General features: G+C 52.8%; 9 protein-coding genes across 9 annotated transcripts; 3 read left to right on the top strand and 6 right to left on the bottom strand.

The window, feature by feature from the left end:
• Positions 1–1,746: 1,746 nt before the first annotated feature.
• Positions 1,747–2,530, top strand: N7459_001628 (uncharacterized protein; the record flags this gene model as incomplete). Its single annotated transcript, XM_056940813.1, has 2 exons — positions 1,747–1,844; positions 1,921–2,530. The coding sequence occupies 2 exons, from the start codon at positions 1,747–1,749 to the stop codon at positions 2,528–2,530; spliced, it is 708 nt and encodes a 235-aa protein (XP_056805093.1).
• An 87-nt stretch (positions 2,531–2,617) lies between these two features.
• N7459_001627 (ankyrin repeat domain-containing protein) lies at positions 2,618–3,610 on the bottom strand (the record flags this gene model as incomplete). Its single annotated transcript, XM_056940812.1, has 2 exons — positions 2,618–3,032; positions 3,165–3,610. The coding sequence occupies 2 exons, from the start codon at positions 3,608–3,610 to the stop codon at positions 2,618–2,620; spliced, it is 861 nt and encodes a 286-aa protein (XP_056805092.1).
• A 1,280-nt stretch (positions 3,611–4,890) lies between these two features.
• N7459_001626 (uncharacterized protein) lies at positions 4,891–5,694 on the bottom strand (the record flags this gene model as incomplete). Its single annotated transcript, XM_056940811.1, has 1 exon — positions 4,891–5,694. The coding sequence occupies one exon, from the start codon at positions 5,692–5,694 to the stop codon at positions 4,891–4,893; it is 804 nt and encodes a 267-aa protein (XP_056805091.1).
• Positions 5,695–8,112: 2,418 nt separating this feature from the next.
• N7459_001625 (uncharacterized protein) lies at positions 8,113–9,041 on the bottom strand (the record flags this gene model as incomplete). Its single annotated transcript, XM_056940810.1, has 2 exons — positions 8,113–8,561; positions 8,612–9,041. 2 exons carry the CDS (start codon positions 9,039–9,041, stop codon positions 8,113–8,115), a joined length of 879 nt encoding a protein of 292 aa, XP_056805090.1.
• Positions 9,042–11,108: 2,067 nt separating this feature from the next.
• Positions 11,109–11,972, top strand: N7459_001624 (methyltransferase family protein; the record flags this gene model as incomplete). The annotated part of the gene is made up of 1 exon (XM_056940809.1): positions 11,109–11,972. One exon carries the CDS (start codon positions 11,109–11,111, stop codon positions 11,970–11,972), a length of 864 nt encoding a protein of 287 aa, XP_056805089.1.
• A 954-nt stretch (positions 11,973–12,926) lies between these two features.
• N7459_001623 (uncharacterized protein) lies at positions 12,927–13,348 on the bottom strand (the record flags this gene model as incomplete). Its single annotated transcript, XM_056940808.1, has 3 exons — positions 12,927–13,093; positions 13,171–13,202; positions 13,266–13,348. 3 exons carry the CDS (start codon positions 13,346–13,348, stop codon positions 12,927–12,929), a joined length of 282 nt encoding a protein of 93 aa, XP_056805088.1.
• Positions 13,349–13,882: 534 nt separating this feature from the next.
• Positions 13,883–14,902, bottom strand: N7459_001622 (putative short-chain dehydrogenase/reductase family protein; the record flags this gene model as incomplete). Its single annotated transcript, XM_056940807.1, has 4 exons — positions 13,883–13,939; positions 14,007–14,190; positions 14,243–14,782; positions 14,844–14,902. 4 exons carry the CDS (start codon positions 14,900–14,902, stop codon positions 13,883–13,885), a joined length of 840 nt encoding a protein of 279 aa, XP_056805087.1.
• Positions 14,903–15,309: 407 nt separating this feature from the next.
• N7459_001621 (glutamine synthetase family protein) lies at positions 15,310–16,942 on the top strand (the record flags this gene model as incomplete). The annotated part of the gene is made up of 4 exons (XM_056940806.1): positions 15,310–15,742; positions 15,808–16,064; positions 16,125–16,177; positions 16,249–16,942. The coding sequence occupies 4 exons, from the start codon at positions 15,310–15,312 to the stop codon at positions 16,940–16,942; spliced, it is 1,437 nt and encodes a 478-aa protein (XP_056805086.1).
• A 620-nt stretch (positions 16,943–17,562) lies between these two features.
• On the bottom strand, positions 17,563–18,291 carry N7459_001620 (putative IgE-binding protein; the record flags this gene model as incomplete). The annotated part of the gene is made up of 2 exons (XM_056940805.1): positions 17,563–17,961; positions 18,043–18,291. 2 exons carry the CDS (start codon positions 18,289–18,291, stop codon positions 17,563–17,565), a joined length of 648 nt encoding a protein of 215 aa, XP_056805085.1.
• Between the last annotated feature and the right edge of the window lie 706 nt (positions 18,292–18,997).

The raw sequence follows: 18,997 nt of genomic DNA, 5'->3' as shown, positions 1-18,997 counted from the left end.
ATGGAATCCTTGTAAATCCTTAGGTATCGGCGATAAATGTGGCGCCGAGACCCATCGTACTGTCGGACTTTTATGTGTTCGGGGTGGAGGGATTCGGGAATTTCATCGGATGCGCCTCGCTCAGAGTTAAGTAGCTGACGCTATGCCCAGATATTAACCGAATAGATCTCAGCAAGTAGGTATGTCATTCCTGTGAGTTGCAGTTAGCACTCACCGGGTAAGCGTAGTTGAATTCCTATTCGAGTACACCGCTTCGGGAAGACATCCCGTTGTAGAAAGCTGGATTATTTTTCATTTTCTTTCTCTTTGTTTTCTGTGTATTTAACTAACTCGTACAAGTTGCAGCCTTGCAGCGAGTGGGTCCCATCCTTGCTAGCTAGCCTGAGGATCTCAGAAGCGACGGTGTTTAGGGATACAGCACTAGAGAAGAAATGTATGTATGAAGCGGCTGTCTTATCAAGTGGGACTACATATTAATTCTGACTTACACCTATCAAAACGAGGCAGCCAGCGACATATCTTCTTCTCTTCTCTTCATGGATGAGTTCATTGAACCAATCGAATCATCTCGTTCACTGGCTGATCATCCGGCCTATGGACGTGGGTCCCGAGCGGATACCCAGCCCGAAAATCCTGAAGGAACTAAACAGCGTGGCAAAGATCCAAGTCGAGGGATATACATGTGCAACTTGTAGTCCCATCGCGGTCAGCCTATTCAGACCGCCCGTGGATCGGGAATATATGTGGATCATTCAAGAGTCAGTAGGGCCCTTGCAAGCCGCAGAGTTTCGGAATTTTAGATAGAGTGGAAGGATGAGGATCAGCCTAATTCTGTTGGCAATTGGGAAGTGTGCAACATCGGCCATCGTAATGACCTGGGCAATGCAAGATTTGAGCCTCAACTCCGATGCTGGGCCTAGGACTGAATTTCTAGGGGTCGGGTTCGGGAACGGTATTCGGCACAAATTCTCTCTCGACTAGCTTCGGGTGAACCTGGATGTGGATCCTAAGGTAGGGTTAATCTGGGTGGGGAACACAGCTGATGTCTGGTCCGGTCTTGTATCCGTGTAATGGGGTCGCCTGGATGCTGGTCAAGGCGCAGGAGTAGGGAGTGCAGTTGTGCTGGTAGACTAGTTAGTGAGAGGAGAAAGAAGACTGATGGCAGTGTAGTGCCCAATGCAGTTCTCTTCGCGTGAATCCGATCTGCATCAGGCGTGTGTAGATCCCTTCCTACCCCCGTCTTCCGGGACGCTGGTGAAACCCCGCCGTTGGAATCCTACACGAGTGGTACCCTGGTCACTTTGACGCACCAAGGCTGCATCCGCGCTAGCAATTCGAAAATAGTTGCGGTGTTCCCGTAGGAAATGTATTGGAAACTGTGAAGGCGTTCAGGAATAATCCGTTGGTGCCCCGTGGCGCCGACCCATATAGCCACTGCGGAACCAGCCGCACTGGACCAGGCCATGGGAGTATCATCATGAGGCCAGGCTCGAGATGCTCGAGTGAAACGCCGAACACGTAAGAGTTGGGTAAAGTGCCCGGGTGGGTCCGAAGCGTACCTTGGCCGTTTGCCATGTAACTACGGGATTGACCGAGAAGTTCATTTCGGTCCGAAAATCTGGAGAGGTCCTGGGGGCCAAACGACACGGGGGTTCACTCTGCATCCACGGCAGCCCTGAAATCGATATTTATTACTTCGCTGTCGGGTTCTTCTTATCACCGGAGAACCACCAATTTTCCACGACGATGAATTTCCGGGTTGGAAATGGCAGGCTAGGAGCCCTGCTGCTGGCCTTTCTGTGCCACTTCACTTTCTGCTACTCGGCCCCCCACAACGCTGTTGCGTAAGGCGTACCTTCTCTCCGGGGCTCCTTGGAATCCACATGGCCTTGTGTTGCGTTGTTGCTGATCATATACCAGGGTTGCCTCATCCGAGTACGATCATCATGTATCCCCATCTCGGAGCCTAGCCAAACGCAACGACTACTCCGGCTTCCTCGTCGATCTCAGAAAGGCAACAAGAGTCGGCCAGGACGACGAGAAATTCATAGCCTGGGGTGCCACAGAAAAAGTCATTGCCATGGATGGCTTCATGGGATGTATCGGGATGACGATTGTGGGCGATAGTGGAGCTATTATGGCCCACTATGGGGACGCAGATACCAGTATCAGGCGCGCGCAGACCAATCTCCCTGGTCTGATCAGCCAGCACAAACAGGCTCTCACCGGAGCCACGGCGTATCTGTTAGCCGAAGTCAAGCTAAACACACCAAACACATATGTTTCCGAGGCGAACAACTTGAAGTTGATCGACATTGTTCAGAGCAGCTTGGGCATCACTCCGGAAAGGGTGAAGTACGTCGAACCAGAGTCGTTTATGGTGGACGAATATGGCCAGCTTTTGGATGATTGCCCGGAGGAGCTGCTGTATGGTGCGGCGATGGTGAAGGACCTTGGCTTCGGAAAGGGGGGTCCGCAAGCTATCTTTATCGATGCCGACTGGCAGGCGGCGGCTGCCGCAAACTCATGAAGCAAACGGGCTTGCTAGGTCATTTTGAGAAGGGAGACTGGCTGCATTGGCAGATTTCGTATTCTTTGCGAAATGAATGTTCAATTGTCAGGCAGATGGGTGTGTTTCTAGAAGAAAAACGATTTCCTGTTTGGCACCCTCGTTTGCCCGATCGAGGGCAGTATGGCCGAGCGAATCTGGCACGGTTGCATCAATGCCCTGCTTCAGTAAGAAATCGACACTGACAGCACAGTTTTCCTTTACTGCTGCGTGTAGTGCAGTTCCCAGTCCATTGGAACGGCGATCCTGGAAAAGCTCGACGTCATATTCATGCTCCCGCTGGTTGACCGGGAAGGCTCGCTGCTCTAGCAGCCACTGCATGACCTCCAACCGACCCCGTTCGGCTGCACGGTGGAGCGCATTGCTGTAGGCAAAGTTCGCCCCATATGAGACAAGAACCTCCAAAACTTGAGGAGAAGCGAAACGCGCGGCATGGCTAAGCACGTCCATGATTTTATTCTTGCTCCGCGCATTAGGGTCAGCCCCATGTTCAAGACACCAACGGGTTCTCTTTTCATTCGTAACCACATCTCTGAGTGGGAAAGTGAGAACGGGGCTTCCTTCGACAATGACATGGTGAGGGTTATGAACCAACCTTAATAGAGGGCAGAGATCGTTCCGAATAGGTTGGTTGATATCCCACCCGTTACCCAAGAAGACTTCCAGGACATCAAATGCGTCGTTTGCGATAGCCTTCTGGACTGCAGAAGAGGTGATTGGGACGCCCCGATCAAGCAGAAAGCTGACGACTGCCACTTGATTGCCCCGGGATGCCGCGACCAGTAATCGGTTAAAGATATACCAACTCGTATGGACCAGTTTTGTATGGTCAGGCGGTCGGTTCAGCTCGTTGAAAACTTCGAACTGCTCCATTGCGGTCGGCTCGAACCAGTCTTTGTCTTTATTTATCGCCAAGGCGCCATCGATAGTCTGTGTTTCCCACGTGTGCAATAGACCCTGTAGCTGAGCCACGTCGCCAATATGTGCGGCCAGCTCCATCACCTTCAGGAGCGCACGGCGGGGATTCTCGTCAGTCGCCATACTGGGGTGAGGTTGGAAATCTCGGGGAGAAATGCAACAGATTGGCAAGTTGATGCGGGTGGTTGTGGGCCCCACTCCAACCTCCGACGTCAGTGCGACTAGAACAAGGCTGAAATCAAAGTCAGGAGAAGAACGCCGATTGACGCCTTCAATAACCACGATCCTGTTGGTCTACCCGTCGACTGCAAGTACAAATTCTTGTAAACCATGAGAGTGTTGCGGCATGCTCGTCGATGGCGGGAATCCCTCACCTAGCCAACGGCCTGTGGTTAGGATCATTAAGAATCCTGACTCCCCCCCTTTCATGGTAATGAATTCACGGCGCACGATCCGCATGACAAGGTGACAACAATGGACCTTTGCCTTGATGAGGAGATCAAGGGAGCCAGCGGCACGAGTCACATCTGGTATGGAACCTTGTATGCCAGAAGGCGTCTGCGCAGGTATGAGATAAGATCAGAGATCCATCAAGTTCATGAGTGCCATAAGACCCGAGTCGTGGAGAGGAAGAGATATTTTCTACTCCAGAGAAAACAAGACGGCGGCGGCAGCATGTAGGTTGAGAAGAGAAGAGAAACAAAAAGGAGGCCTGGGGAAGTCTGGCACATGGGACTCCCTGGTTACCCCTTTAGGCAATGGGCTGGGTTTTTGTATTACCATATGGTATTGTCCCAAACTGGATTTCGCCACTCTCGGGGTTTTTAACTGTGGTAATACAGGAACAACACCTCTCCTCGTTGGGTAAACATAGAGTCCCTTTATCACAATCCAATCAATGATAATACAAACCATGCAGGTTTGCAACGATTTATGCAAGTATGGATGGGTAGAGGTTCGGCTCAACTGTTGACCCCTTGCCCTGAGTTTTGATTCATCATAGTCAGCCCCTTACTAGATAAATGGACATTTGGCCAGCAATATAGACTTGATTCCAATCGGTCGGGTCCTCCCATCAAACGACAGGCAAAGGGACTACTCCCTGATATGTGGGTCTGCGATGAGCGTGTTTATCTCGGGCGGCTTTGCAGTTGCTTAGCCAAAACCTACTGTCTACTCGACGAGAATATTGGTCTCAGACGTGCCAACTTCAGGAGGAGCAACATGGCCGAGGACCGTACGGCAAGATACCAACCAGTTGGATTTCATCCTAATTTCAGCTTCTATCCAGATTGACCCGCCTGCTAAAGAAACGACAGACTCATGAAACTGCCCGCCGATCGCGAGGATCGATTCGCTAACCTAACAAAGCATTACATGCCACTCGTTCTAGGAGAATCAACTCAGCGCAACTCCACATAGATCTTCGCGAGAGTTATATCGGCCGGTGCGAAAGGGTTCACCATCTCTCCCGACTCTCCCTTTTCCTCGTACGTCTTCGTGTCAAATTGGGAAACAACCACGCCTTTGAAGGGGTCCGGCGGGTTCGACCAGACTCTGTATACCGCGGGATTGGCACTCTCGATCTGGATGCCACGAAATCCCTGCGCGGCCGACCGGCGCATCATCTCTTCGGCCAGCTGCCTCATCAGCCCGTGCCCCGAATGCGCCTTGACGGTGTTTGTGGCGTTGCGCATGAGGACCTGCCCGGGCCCCGTGGGCTTCCACGAGGTGGGATCGCGTTTGTCGAGATTGCCGAGAGTATTGTAGACGGGGCCAAACAATGGGAAGGCCTCCGGGGCGGCCAACGGTGCGAGCTGGGCCATGTCGAGCTCGTTGATGCCATCGTAAGCCATGGCGATCGAGACGAGAGGGAAGTCCATCTGCTCTTCCAAGTCATGCTCGGTCGCAGTCTCGTCTTCGAGATTCCAGTACAGCTTGCCCCCGGTGGCTGCGGACTCGGGCCGCTTGAATTGGTACTCTTTGTCAAAGATGCCGAGGGAATATCCCGAGTCGATCTGGTGGCGGATGAGGTAGTGCCCGGCCCGAAATGAATTGTACACCCGTCGCGTCCGACCCTCGGGAAATACTACCGGCCATAGAGGGTTATGGAATATATTGGTCTGGATGCAGATCGCGAGAGCCCACTCCTCATGCTCGGGCCCCAGAACGCGGATTTCATACTGCGGGGGGAGAGATAGCGCCATCGGGGACAAGTTGGAGTCAGGTTGATGGGGTTGAGTAGAGAAGATAGGATCACGAGGGGGAAAAGCGCCTATTTACGTTCACTCCGACCATCGCCTTGATTGCGACGCCCATGGCGTCTGCCTTGCTGTCAGGCCTCCCAGCATCCAGTCGAGCTGCATCCACCTTGGAAGTGCAGCCAATCCAACGTGTGGTGGTGCATCTGACTCAGCTTTGGGCTTTTGAACGCTGAGTTCAGGTTGGCCAGGTCTCTTCAATTGGAGACATGGCTTTGAAGCACATGGAAGTGGGCTATCATTGTTGCAGGGGTGAGAGGCTTATCTTCCCCTCCCCGATCGCCTGGCGAGTCGAGTCATGTCCTTTAATGCACCCAAGCGGGTGAGTCGCGACTGATCCGGACGAATCAGAGCCGACGTGCGTATTTGTGTTTAGTTCTTGGGATATCTGTGTATACTGGCCAGCACCAACGCGGCGGGAAATCGCCCCGCTGGAGATCCTCGCCGATTTGATCCACTGCCCGACCGGCTCCGCGATGCATTGAGTATCTATATCAAAATGCTGGGATGGCGAACTATCTCGAGCCGGGTTTGAGAAAGATCACTCGTAGTTTGGCAGCAGGTGGAATTTATTGTCATTTGTTTCAAGCTAAATTTTATTCTGTTGATATATATATATATATGCAACATCTACAGATAGACCCTAGCAGTATTTAGGAGCGAAAAAGTCCCATAAGCAGTAAATATGTCGATCATAGAGATTAATAGCAAAACTCTACAGCTAAACAACGTCTAATTCTTGAGTAGGAATATAAAAATAGGCGGTACCATCCACATCCAGGTAAATGGGAAGCGATTGCGCTTCCGAAATTGGCACATACTCTTTATCTTTCTAGAACCTCGCACAGTTGATCCAGGGTCTTGAAGATAGCTACCAAATAATCCTCGCTAAGCTAGTCAGCAATCTCGGATCTTATCACATTCATATTCACTTCCTTCAACTTTGAAAGAGATCTCCATGTTGAAATTCTCAGCGCGACCTTTGGCGCGGTGTATAAGACAATGTCTACATAATACACAGACGGTCCAATGTCGCTCTTCTCGTAATCCATAGTCTGATGATTCTTGTTCATAAATTGCCAAGCAGTTCCCGCACTGATGGACTTGACAAAATCACTGATACACCATTCTTTGAACTGTGTCTCGTCAATAGTGATAGTGTCTCCAAGGGCCCGTCCGACTCGGCAGTTGTCGCCGCAAGTATCATCTTCATGCCCCCGGCAATACCCGATATTTCCTCTGTTATAGTAGTGGTCGTGGTCATCCCCGTAGATATACCGTAAGTAAAGCCACGTATGTGACCGAGGTCGTGGCTTGACTGGCAACACAGGCCTTGCTCAAAGCAGTGCTGATGCAATCTTGCATCAGTATCTTTGGTGCAGGTCACGTACGACCCCATCGCCCCAATCACCGTAAAAAAAAACACCAACACGCGTAAGTGGCTACTCCACAAGGTCTGTACATCCATGCTTATTAGCTTTGGCCCGAGTCTTCCGCTGGTCAGGATTTTTAAGGAGTTAGGAGGACTTGAGAAGGAATGATAGTGCGCAGGTATTTAGGGGGCGGTGCACTATGGACAAAAGAGAAAGCGGATCCCCACATACCCGATGCAAACTAAATTAAAAGGAAAAAAAAAAAAATACAGGATCTACTGAGGGGATTGGATTAGAAAACAGCACTGAGAATATTGATGGGCGCTGGGGAGAGAGATAGGAAGAGGAAGCTAAGAACTACACGGCTCACTACAGGAGAGGGCCGCCCTGGGCAGCCACTGGTACCTACTGTAAGTCACCAGAAGAGAAAGGAGCTGATTTAGAATGAAGAAGAATGTAGGGCCTCGACAAGCAACTTGAAATACCGGGCCTCGTGGAGAGGTAAGGGCAAGCACATTCGGTCAAGGAACCGTCGGTGGGATTGACTGATGCAGTCGCGCCTCTGCACTACTGCACGATAGAATTGGCTCTATTTGATGTCTTGTGTGTTCTTGTTTTTTGATCTGAAACAATTCAGGATCAGACTAATCTTTAGGGCCTTCACCTCCCTGAACACCACCATTTTACACCTAAATACCCAGCACCTGTATACCCTAAGCACCGACACCTCTTCCCCTTGTCCCTATCCTGGTACTAGATTCTTCTACGTAGGTGCGTTTTCGTCATTACTGTGATATGACTTAGGCTTGAATGTAATTTTCTTTTCGTTTTATTTCTGCGTGTATAATGAAGAAAATCCACAGTGGAATCCATTGCTTTAATAGCAAAAAGATTGTGGTTACTATTCAGCAGAAATTACAGATAGGGTTTGTTAAAAAAATCAAGCGACATCGTGACTTCGAACTCGGCATATTCTAAGCGACAATTTCGCTCAATTTGCTGCCTGCTCCCCTCTGGCCTCTCTGTACTCCGCCTCGGCCTCTGCCAGCTCTAAATCAATCAATCTTTTCCGTTCTTCCGCTGCCCGCTTCGTTCTTTCGTCCTCCTCCTGAGTGGCTTGCTCACGTAACTGTTGGAGGTCGAGACCATGGACTCTTTCCCGTGCTTGATCGATATTTTCTCCCTCGTGAACTAACCAATACCCATGCTCATCATGCCATGCCTTTTCGTCGTGTACCAGCTGGCACGTCATAAATTTTTTGAGCGTTTCCCAGAATGATGATGTAAAATAGGTGATAATCTCTGTAGGAGACGTGTCAAACCAGTCTCTCTCGAAGAGCAACGGGTCATCGATGCAGCGGGGATCGTCCTTGTGCATTCCACAGAAGACGGCGAATTCCGGCCGTAGTCCTTGCTGGATACCCTTTTTGATATACCCCTCTGGATGAGTTAGCAAACAATTGCTGACTTCACTGTCTAGAAAGGTTCACCATGGGTATACTCGTAGTCTGAGTTCCAGTGATCCAGCATGCCGTAGTACACTTTTACCATTGTATCAAGGGCCGGAAAGGTGACTGCGTTGCGGCCCTTGGAGGAGAATTGCTCATCGTATCCACAGACCGGGCTTGGGAAATCGGGATACAGCTCATTGAACTTTTGTTCAACTTCAATGATCTTCTCGTCGGACAGTCCAAACCACTCCAGGCACTCGCGTGTGTCCGCTGGGTCTGGAAGAGCCATGTCTGGTCGGTAGCTGTGATACGGCCATCTGTTGCTCTGCTCTAAGGGGCCAAGAATCGGGTGTAATTGGCACCGGGAAGTGGCAAGTCTCACCAGCTCAGGGGTCCATTCGAACTGGATAGCTTCGATCTCTTCGGAATTTTTAACAGACCAACGATCATCGTAGTCCTCGGGGTCCATGATGGGACATGGTGTTCGGCAAACGAAAAAGAGGTTGTTTCGATATTTTCAAGATTTGAAGGTGGACGTAAGAGGCAATCGAAACTATAAGAACTGAGGAGCAGAAGCTACTTATGGCGCGGGGTTATGAAGGCTGCTCTTCTGGGCGGCTACAAATATCTAAGCGCTAGGCGCACGGGCCTGGTTACGGGGTAGCGGGTCTTCCTAAGCGCCCGCAGATAGCCTATTAGCCTATGCACTCCCATCTGATACAGTTTATTTTTAATGTTGAGCGCCTACCACACGCGGAAGAGCAGCAGTCAAGAACAGTGTTAATCGCTCAAAATCTTGGGTTTCAGGCGACTTGCTAGCTCTATCGCCTTATTTTCCAAGGGAGGATACAAAGGCGGCACCCGTGAACGGCCTGAATTGCGGCTCCAAATCACTTATTCAATACCAGTCACCCAACTAGCAGAATAGCTTACCTTTATTTCCTAATTCATGTTCATAGTATGGTATACTGTCCCATATGGCATACAGCCTCATTCCGCTGTGAAATAGTTGCTTGGAAAGCTACTATGGTGCTGCCTAGCAACTATAATTGGCCGTCGTAGCCAAAAGCTCGATGGGATTCTCCCTTTGCAGCTCCAGAGAATCGTTTCCAGGCTGACATTTCGACAAGGTTTGATTTTGGGCGTCGCGTAGCGATATGTTCTGGCCGTGAGGTATCAAAACACACAAAGGCAAAAAAGCCCCTTGCGCGGCTATCTTCATGCATATACTGTCAACTTCCATGATATCCGCCCAGATACCTGCTGAAACAGCTAGTCACTAGTATGCATGAAGGGCGAATCGCAGGGCGTGGCTGATTTTAGCGAAGCCAAATTTAGTTTTCCATCGTAGTCAATCTATCAATATCAGCGGTTGCAGTTTTCTTTCTATTTCGTGTAGTAATTATAAAAGGCTTCCAAACAATTGAGAATGCACCGGCCCTGTTTCGATTCGTGAAGTTGGCCCAGGACGTCCTGCCGTGGCCAGTAGCCCGTAAGAGCCCCCCTCCTCCAGCCTACGGAGATCTGCCATACCCTGAATCTTTGACTAAGATGGATCTATGAACTTTAGTCCTTCTCGTCCCATCTATCGAGGCACCTTATGGGAGCGGGACATGCGTTACATTAGGGACGGAAAAGGAAACGATATTGCGACAGGAGATGTTGGCGATCTCAATCAGCCAGGAACGCAGGCGTCTTACTGGACAACCAGTGAGCGATATGCTGATCATTGCGCACAGCGTGCAGGAAGCTTGGGGAGTGGAGGCATGGTTCTTCAACAAAGAGTTCCCTCGAGAGTGCTTGACAGTGCCTGCTCCTTTCCCGAACGCCCGGGGCACGAGTTACTGTCTATCACATTAGAGCGCAGCTTCGGATGCCTCGAGAGCCAGAAGCCGTGGGGAGATCGCGACATGCAGACTATGTCGTAGCCCCAACTTCAGGAAGAGAAACAGCCAGCTTATTACGCCTCACGCAGCGTCATCGGTCAGGCCCTCAATTTGAAGCTGCTTTCAGCCCTGAAATGGAAAATTCATCGTCTGAGGGCTCTGATGTTGATGATCACCGCAGAGGGCCAAGATATGTCCAGCAAATTCGATTCCAGGAGGATGCCCTTGCAGACTTGGCACGCTTGCCGAGGCATGGAAGACCTGTGAGGCCTCAGAGGCGTCGGTAAAGAAGCAGATAGAGGTTTTCCGAGAGCAGGAAAACATTCTTTGTCTTGGCCTATAAGCCTTGACCCCATCGCCGATACGTGTACGAAGAACCTTCCTACGCATTGTACTGCATGGTTCAATTGGAAAGGGCTTGCTGAGTTCCATATGGTATCTGCCCTTGGATCACCCCCTATGCCCTGTCGATGCGATTCAGTGCCTGTCTAGATAGCGCGTTTGTCTTTCACTGCCTTATTTTTTGTTTCCCCTGCCATCTCATGTATTAGCAAGATAAGTAGTCAATCCAATATTTAATCTAGCATCTCGCCGTTCTTCAAATATGATAGTGCCTAAACGATCTAGGACGCTGTTATGAGAATCCGACAATGGACCATGTACTCTATCCGAAGTCGAGCAAGATTGAAGTTATTCTCACTAGTAATTCTCGTTCCACCGCGGCGCGACCCGCTCCGAATCCACCCATTCGCATCTCCCACTCCGCCACGAGATCTCTTTCCCTGCGGTGTCCAGATCCACGATTCACCATGACTCAAGCAGCCTCCACAATTCTAGCCGCCGCCATCGTGGCAGCCGGCTACCTCTGCGCGCTATGCACCACGCCCCCCAACCCCTCGCCCGAGCGCAAAGACCGCCACAACACCGATCGCGTGAGCTTCTTCACCGGCTCCTTCGCGACCGTCGTGCGCCGCATCGCCGTAACTGCCATCACATACCACGCGCTGCTGGTCGTGCTCCCAGACTACGCGCCCGCGCGCCTACCGCAGATGTGCCCGCGCGCGGCGAACCGCGACGCGGCGCTGTTCCAGTGGAGCGCCGTGTCCGCCGCCGCGCTGCTGCTGATCTACCTCGGCGCGTACGTGCGTCTCGCGGCGTACCACGGGCTGGGCCAGTTCTTCACCTTCCATCTGGCTGCGCCGGATCGCCTGGTCACTACCGGCGTGTACCGCTGGATCCAGCACCCCAGCTACCTGGGCCTGGTGCTGATCGAGATGGGGTGCGGCGCGTTGTTTCTGCGGTGGGATGCCACGCCTGCGTGTTGGATGGCGGAGGAGACGTTCGCTCGGTTTCAGGGCTGGGGGACTGCTGTGATTGCGGGTGGGTTTGGGCTTGGGTTGGTGATCCTGAGTACGCGGGTGCGCGATGAGGAAGAGATGCTGCGACAGAAGTTTGGGCAGGAATGGGAGGCGTGGCATCGCTCCACGAAGAGGTTTATTCCTGGTCTTGTCTGATTTACTGCGAGGTCTTGCATTGTCTCCTCGAGGTATATTGACTTTCTTTCTGAGGTGTATATACATAGTCCATGGGTAAGCTGGCACATACATGATGGCCGTCATTCAGACTGGATTGACACTGCTTTGGCTGACACTGCTCTGCATTTTTCATTGATCATGAGCTCTCGACGCCGGCTTTTCGGTGTTGTTGGACATCTAGGGCGTCGATCGTCATATCCACGTAAGGGCCAGTGAAGTTCTTGCGCCCATCCGCAATCTATTCAAACAGAACTGGTCATTATCGCTGTGAATGCAGCAACGCAGCAATATAAGTCGTCCTAGAAGCTTCCACCGACATTGCTTACTCCGACAACGGGATGACCGTCCACACAGACGCCGCGATGCAGCTGGGCAGATCTCCCCTTCTGTGGAGAACTGTGTGAATATCCCGAGTACGGTCGAGGATTGTAGAAATCGGAGGTATAATGGGTAGTTGTCAGGGTCGTCGCCTGTCTTTGATGGGCGGTTAGCAGCTTCTACTCGAGTAGTTAAGGGGGTGGCTTGTACATCGGACGGGTAGTGGTGGATGGGTTTATTTGAGCATGCAGTTAGTTTGACTTTGATCACCGAAGCTGAAGTTCTGAGTGTCGTGGACAGAGTGGACGGAATGGCGGATATGACAATCAATAATCGTGTTGACATAAGAAAGGATATCAGTATATCCGTCCATAAGTAGCATTCTCGAGGTTAATGTTAGCCCTAGAGGGTGACCAAGCACCCGGGGTACCAACAAATGTAGCGTAGATAGAACATCCTCCAAAAAGCCCAAATGCATCTGAAGGACCCGCACAAAATGCCAATAGAAACCCAGATTCAACGCCGAAGAAACAACTCCAATATCCATGAATCGTACAACGTCCTCAAGTCATGATTGCCAGCATCGCGACCGGACGGAGCCACCGTCGGCCACATTTACCGAATCTCGTAGGACTTGAAAGCCTCCTGCACATCGTGCAGGCTATCCTTGCTCCCGTACGCGTCCATGAGCTGCTGGTTACGAGCGAGGCGCTGCTCTTCCTCGAGGGTGGCACGCTCGAGTTGGGACTTGGCATCCGTGTAGTAGTTGTAAGCGACGAATCCTGGTTAAGCTGAGTATTAGTTGCTGACTCCTTGATGAATGCATGTCAGGTTATAGTGGTGGATCGTTCGAGCATACCGAGTCCAACGGCAACCACCAAAGGAAGAGATCTGGGATGGGGAATGATGTTAGTCGCCCGAGGCAAAAATAGGGGGCGACTGGGCAATACATACCGACGGCCGTATCGAGGCTTGAAGCTTGAGCCGCTTGGAGGGCTTCTGTAGGACTTGGTGCCGGGGAATGCGTATTGGGACATGGTGGGTGGATAGCAGAGTGGAAGTAGGGATGAAGGTGAATCAGTGACAACTATGGGAGGGGAACGAGCAGTAGAAATAGTGGAAGTAGAAGTCACTACGGGGAGGAAGGAATTCGGAATGCGGGGATTGCATGACGTGGAGAAGGCGCGGGTGCTCCTTCCGGTCTTCGCTACTTTCCCCTTCCTTCCAATGCTGGATCATGCCACACTCGCTGCTACACCATTCCACCTGAAGGTGATTCAATGAGACCGGTTTACTCGGTCATTCATACTGGCATGATTCTCCCACGCCTCCCTCTTGCATCGCAACTGTCCATATCCGTCATGGACCCCAGACTGGTGGTGTGGTGATCGTCTCCACTCTGCACAGCCTCCGAAGATCGCAGGGACGCGCTAAAGCGTTCATCCCTTCACGCCGACTCGCCGTTTACAATTACGAAGCCTACAACCGTATCAGTGGAAATCAACAATCGTATCATATCATGCAACTATCGTTCAATCGCAACGTAAGAAATCCGTTCCATCGCATCTCGCTTACTGGCCGAGATTCTGCGGGGCGGCGGCGGCTGGGCCCTCCGGGGTGACATATGCCTACAATTCCACCATTAGCGCCGTCGCCGACAATCGCACACTTCCATCCTCCATCAACAGTACATACCTTGCTCAGTCCGCCATCAACGACGAAGTCAGTGCCGTTGACAAAGCTGCTCTCATCGCTGGCGAGGAAGACTACTGCCTGTGCCTGCTCGATGGCCTCGCCAAAGCGGCCACTGGGGAAGTGCACCTCGCGACGGAAGCGCTTGGCCTGGTCATCACCCAACCAGTCCTGAAGAAGAGGGGTGCTATCGAGGGTCAACAGATGCATACGAAAGGATAGATGCAAGAGACACTCACTTCAGCGGGCCGGGGCAGAGCGCATTGAACCGGAATCCCTCGCGGGCATGCACAACTGCCAGCTCACGAGTGAGCGCTAGGACAGCGCCCTTGCTGGCAGTATACGCCAGCTGGGGCGTAGCGGCACCCATGAGAGCGACGAAGCTAGCAGTGTTGATGATGCTGCCGCGGGTCTTCTTGTGGCGACGCATGCTCAGCACGGCGTGCTTGCATCCAAACCAGACCCCCTTGACGTTGATACTCTGTGTCAGGTCCCAGATCTTCTCGGGGGTGTCGACGGCGTCGGCATCGTCCGCGTGCATGATGCCCGCGTTGTTGAAGATCACGTCGGTGCCGCCCCAGCTATCCTGCGACTCGACCATGGCCTGCACGTCGGCCTCCTTGGACACGTCGCAGCGGATGATCTCCAGTCGGGGTGCAGTTGGGACAATCTCCTTCACCTTGGCGAGGGCCTTGGCCAACGCGGGCTCCGAAATGTCGGCCAGGAGGACGTTGGCACCTTCGCGGGCGAAAAGGATGGTCGTTTCGAGACCGATGCCACTGTAGCCCAGATGGTTTGTCAGTGTCTATGCAACAGATCGTTTAGCAAGGGCATCTGTACCCAGCAGCACCGGTGATGATAGCATTCTTGCCTTGGAGACGACCTCGGGGAGTAGCCATGGTGGATATCAGTTCAAAGCACTGTGCAACGCAGCGTATATGTTAGCAGGAGCTAGACCGAGGCGGCTGTGCCAGCAATTGCGCAGAGCAATCCGTAGTATACGAGGATCAAAGCCACTCACCGGATCAGAATCGGTACCAGAGCCAGAGCGAGAGTTGCATCGAGTTCCAAGCTGCCCATGCTTCGCGGGGCATGGTGGAGCGGGCGTTGACTAAGCGCAGCAGAACGCGGTTCGAGTTATCACCGCGTATCGCCCTATCTGGGATCTCTATCTCGCGCTCTCTCTTTCCCACTGATAAGCGGCGATCAGTGCACTCGTGCCCCTCCGACTCTCACGTCTCCCCGAATTCTCTTTCCTCTCGCCGGCGACTTCGGCTCTCCCTCGCCCTACAATCCCTTACGCGCCATGTCAGACTCCGCAGACCCCGACGTCACCGCCGACAATGTCGCCAATGTACTCCAGAATGACCGCATGGTCAAGGTGGCCGGTATCGACGTGGACGGCATTCTGCGCGGCAAGCTCATGAAGAAGAGCAAGTTCCTCTCGATCGTCTCCGATGGATTCGGGTTCTGCTCCGTCGTTTTTGGCTGGGACCAGCATGACCAGACCTACTACAGGGAGCTCGCGATCAGCAACAAGGAGAACGGATACCGCGATCTGGTCGCCGTGCCCGATCTGCGTAGCTTCCGTCGCATTCCTTGGGAGAACAATGTCCCCTTCTTTCTTGTCAGCTTCCTCGACCCTGAGACCCGCGAGCCGGTGTGCGCGTGTCCACGTGGGCTGCTGAAGACCGCCGCCGCCAAGGCCGAGGCAGCGGGCTATCGCGCCATGGCTGGAGGTAAGGACCCAGCATCTTGCATGCAAGGTCGCATTGGTAGCGGGTTGACGACTGACTTTTTGCAGCGGAGTATGAGTTCTACCAGTTCCGCGCACCGGGCAACCATCCCACTCCCGAACAAGCCGCCTCCTCCACCGCTACGTTTCTTCAGACAAATCCGGTCGATGCGCTGCCAGCATTGACGGAGGGTATGTTTGGGTATTCGATTACCCGCCCGCTGCACAACCAGGACTATTACTACGGCATCTTCGACGCCTGCGAGCAGTTCCGCTGCGACATTGAGGGGTGGCACACGGAGAGTGGGCCGGGTGTTTTCGAGGCTGTGAGTGCGGAACAGTGAAATCATGGAGACGTTCGGTGCTAATATGCGGCACTTGAATAGGCATTACAATTTGGGGAGGCTAAAGATATGGCAGACAAGGCTGGGTTGTTCAAGTAAGACAAGCTGATTGCAGACTCGGTTTTCTTTACTTGGGAGATTGCTAATCGGTTACGGTGCTGGATAGATACGTCGTCAAGGCCTTTGGCATAAAGCACGGCATCACGCCATGTTTCATGGCCAAGCCGCGCCAGGGACTCCCAGGTAACAGCGGACACATGCACATCTCATTAGTGACAGCCGACGGCAAAAACGCCTTCATTCGCGATACCCCCGACCCTAACCCGCCGTACCCAGATGTCGCCTACTTCTCCGACCTCGGTCGACACTTCCTGGCGGGTATCCTGGTCGGCCTACCGGATATCATGCCGCTCTTCGCACCAACTATCAACTCCTACAAGCGGCTGGTAGAGAACTTCTGGGCACCCGTTACCGTGTCCTGGGGCTTGGAGCACCGCGCTGCATCCGTCCGCCTCATCACTCCACCAACAGCCAGCGCCAAGGCAACCCGCCTTGAAGTCCGCGTGCCCGGCGCCGACGCAAACCCGCACTTCGTGCTGGCCGCCATGCTCGCCCTGGGCTGGCGTGGCGTCGAGAACAAGCTTGAGATCCCCGTGCCACCACTCTCCAAGGGCGAAGACATGGGCGGTGCCAGTGACAGGGGAGTCCGGCTCGCCAAGTCGCTCAAGGAAGCGGTGGCCACGTTCATGCGTCCGGATAGTGTGGCGCGAGAAGTCTTTGGAGACGCTTTCGTCGAGCATTTTGGTGGGACTAGGGAGCATGAAGTGCGCTTGTGGGAGGAGGCCGTCACCGACTGGTAAGTCTTGACTTTTTGTGTACTCGTTCCGCGGTATAGTCTGACATTTGTCTCGCAGGGAGGTGCGGCGATACATTGAGACCGTGTGAGAGGCTGCTGGCAAGCAATGATACCATCTTTTTTTTTTCTGCACTTCCGCTGGGATCGTTATTGGGTTGTAGATACGTGTCGCATGGGGCGCGCAGGTGTACGTCGCGGTCGAGATATATAGGCGCATTTCAATGGCGTGTTCTCATGCATCTCCGAGGATTTCACATCTGGTGTTGGGTAACCTCTAAAATCACGTCTCAATGAAGACGTTTAAGCTGGCGTAGGCGTTTAAACGAACTTTTTGCGTCGACCGGCCTGTCTATGCGAAGTGGAGGACAACAAGAAGGCCAACCATGTCATGGGAATGAAGCTATGCTGTCTTACCATCGACATTGACATATTATCGAACAACGCAGACACGATTGCAGCTTCATGTAAATGACAATATCATAATGAGCGGATAGCAGCTAGCAATATCTAGTCCAAGATCGACTGACACAGACAACCGTGGAAAGTCGAATATACAATCTATACACTGCCCCCCAACATCGACCCGCCTTTTCGAATCAACAACCATCCCAGCAGGTATACACCTTAGATATACTCCCAAGCAGGCTGGGAAACATTCACAGCGACAGCCATCGCATCAAACCCAAGGCAATCACCCACCTTGCCCGAGGGCACAGTCGCGTTCTGCAGCGCGGCAAACACCTGCCAGCGGGACGACGCAGCAGCGCGGTGGCGGACCGGCGTCGCAGTCGCGCTGGGGGTCGGCGACGCACTGCCGGAGGGCACGGGGGCCGAGACGGGGCAGGCCATGAAGCCCGAGGCGCCCTGGCCGGTGTACGACCACGAGCCAAGCAGGTTGCCGGGGGTGTAGATGAAGGGCCCGGCGGAGGAGCCGGCGGGCTCGTAGCCTGAGTGCGGGACGGTGAAGGCTAGGGCGCCACTGGGGTCGATGTAGATGGCTTGGCTGCCGGGGACGACGACGTCCTGGTTTGGTGTTAGAGGTATATACAACACACACACATATATACATATATGTATATCACTGTCGAGCAGGGCGGCACTTACCAAAGAGTGGCTGCCTTGGATGACGGTGTCGTTGGTCCGCTGGGCGCAGCCGGGGATGTTGCTGGGGCAGTAGGTCTGCGACTTGCCGCCGAGGTAGAAGTGGCCGCCAGAGGCAGTCAGAGGCAGGAAGTGGATGGGCGAGCCGGAGCGAGCGGCGGTGACGCTGAAGGCAGTGTTGGAGTCCTTGGAGCGCGCGCCTGGGAGGGCAGCGGCCAGGGGAGCGAGGGACAGCAATGCGGAGATCTTCATTGTGAATCAATGTGGGATGGAGCGAATGTGTCTGGGGACAATCAAATATATTGTATAGTGTAGTTAGCAGAGAGAAAAGACGGAAGATTGGAGAAGAAGGGCTTTATTAAATGCTATCTAGAGCCCGGTGGGAGCCTCAGGGACGGACAGAGATATCCGACGTCAATCCACCGGGTCCCTGATGGGCCGTCCAGGGTCGTGCATGTCGAGGATCGTCACTGGGCTAAGTGCGACGGTAGCAGCGAATCGGAGAGAAAGGGAAAATTATATCATTGCTTGAGCTAAGTTTAGCACCCCAGTATACATGTATGGATTTACATGTATGGTCTCAGGGGTTTCATCAGGACTTGCGTTATTGGGCATAGCGTCGAGCTCACCGAGGCCAACAAACAATAACTTGGGACCTGGCCAATAGTCCGTCAATCGGGAATTGCTCAGGACTCAATTCCAGGGGTGCCGTTGAATTAGCCGGTTGGGGAACTGATACTGAGACATGCTGCAGAACCCACCACCGAGAAGGTTCAGTGATCGACAGCCACAACCCAGAATTGTAAACACCGTGGGGCAGGACCTTGTGCACTGGGGATGGTCTGGTGCGTTCTTCAACTTGATCTCCTGTTGCAGTTGTCATTGCTGGTCTTAATGGGTTGGATTTAGTCGAGTGAGCCAAACCAGAAGATAAATAGATTAGATATTCGACACCAGA

This window comes from Penicillium hispanicum, assembly GCF_028827665.1.
Source record: "Penicillium hispanicum strain IBT 35686 chromosome Unknown utg000001l_segment0_segment0, whole genome shotgun sequence".
In the NCBI taxonomy this organism is placed as follows: domain Eukaryota; kingdom Fungi; phylum Ascomycota; class Eurotiomycetes; order Eurotiales; family Aspergillaceae; genus Penicillium; species Penicillium hispanicum.
Note: the sequence above shows the minus strand (reverse complement) of the source record. Positions and strands in the feature narration are given on the sequence as shown.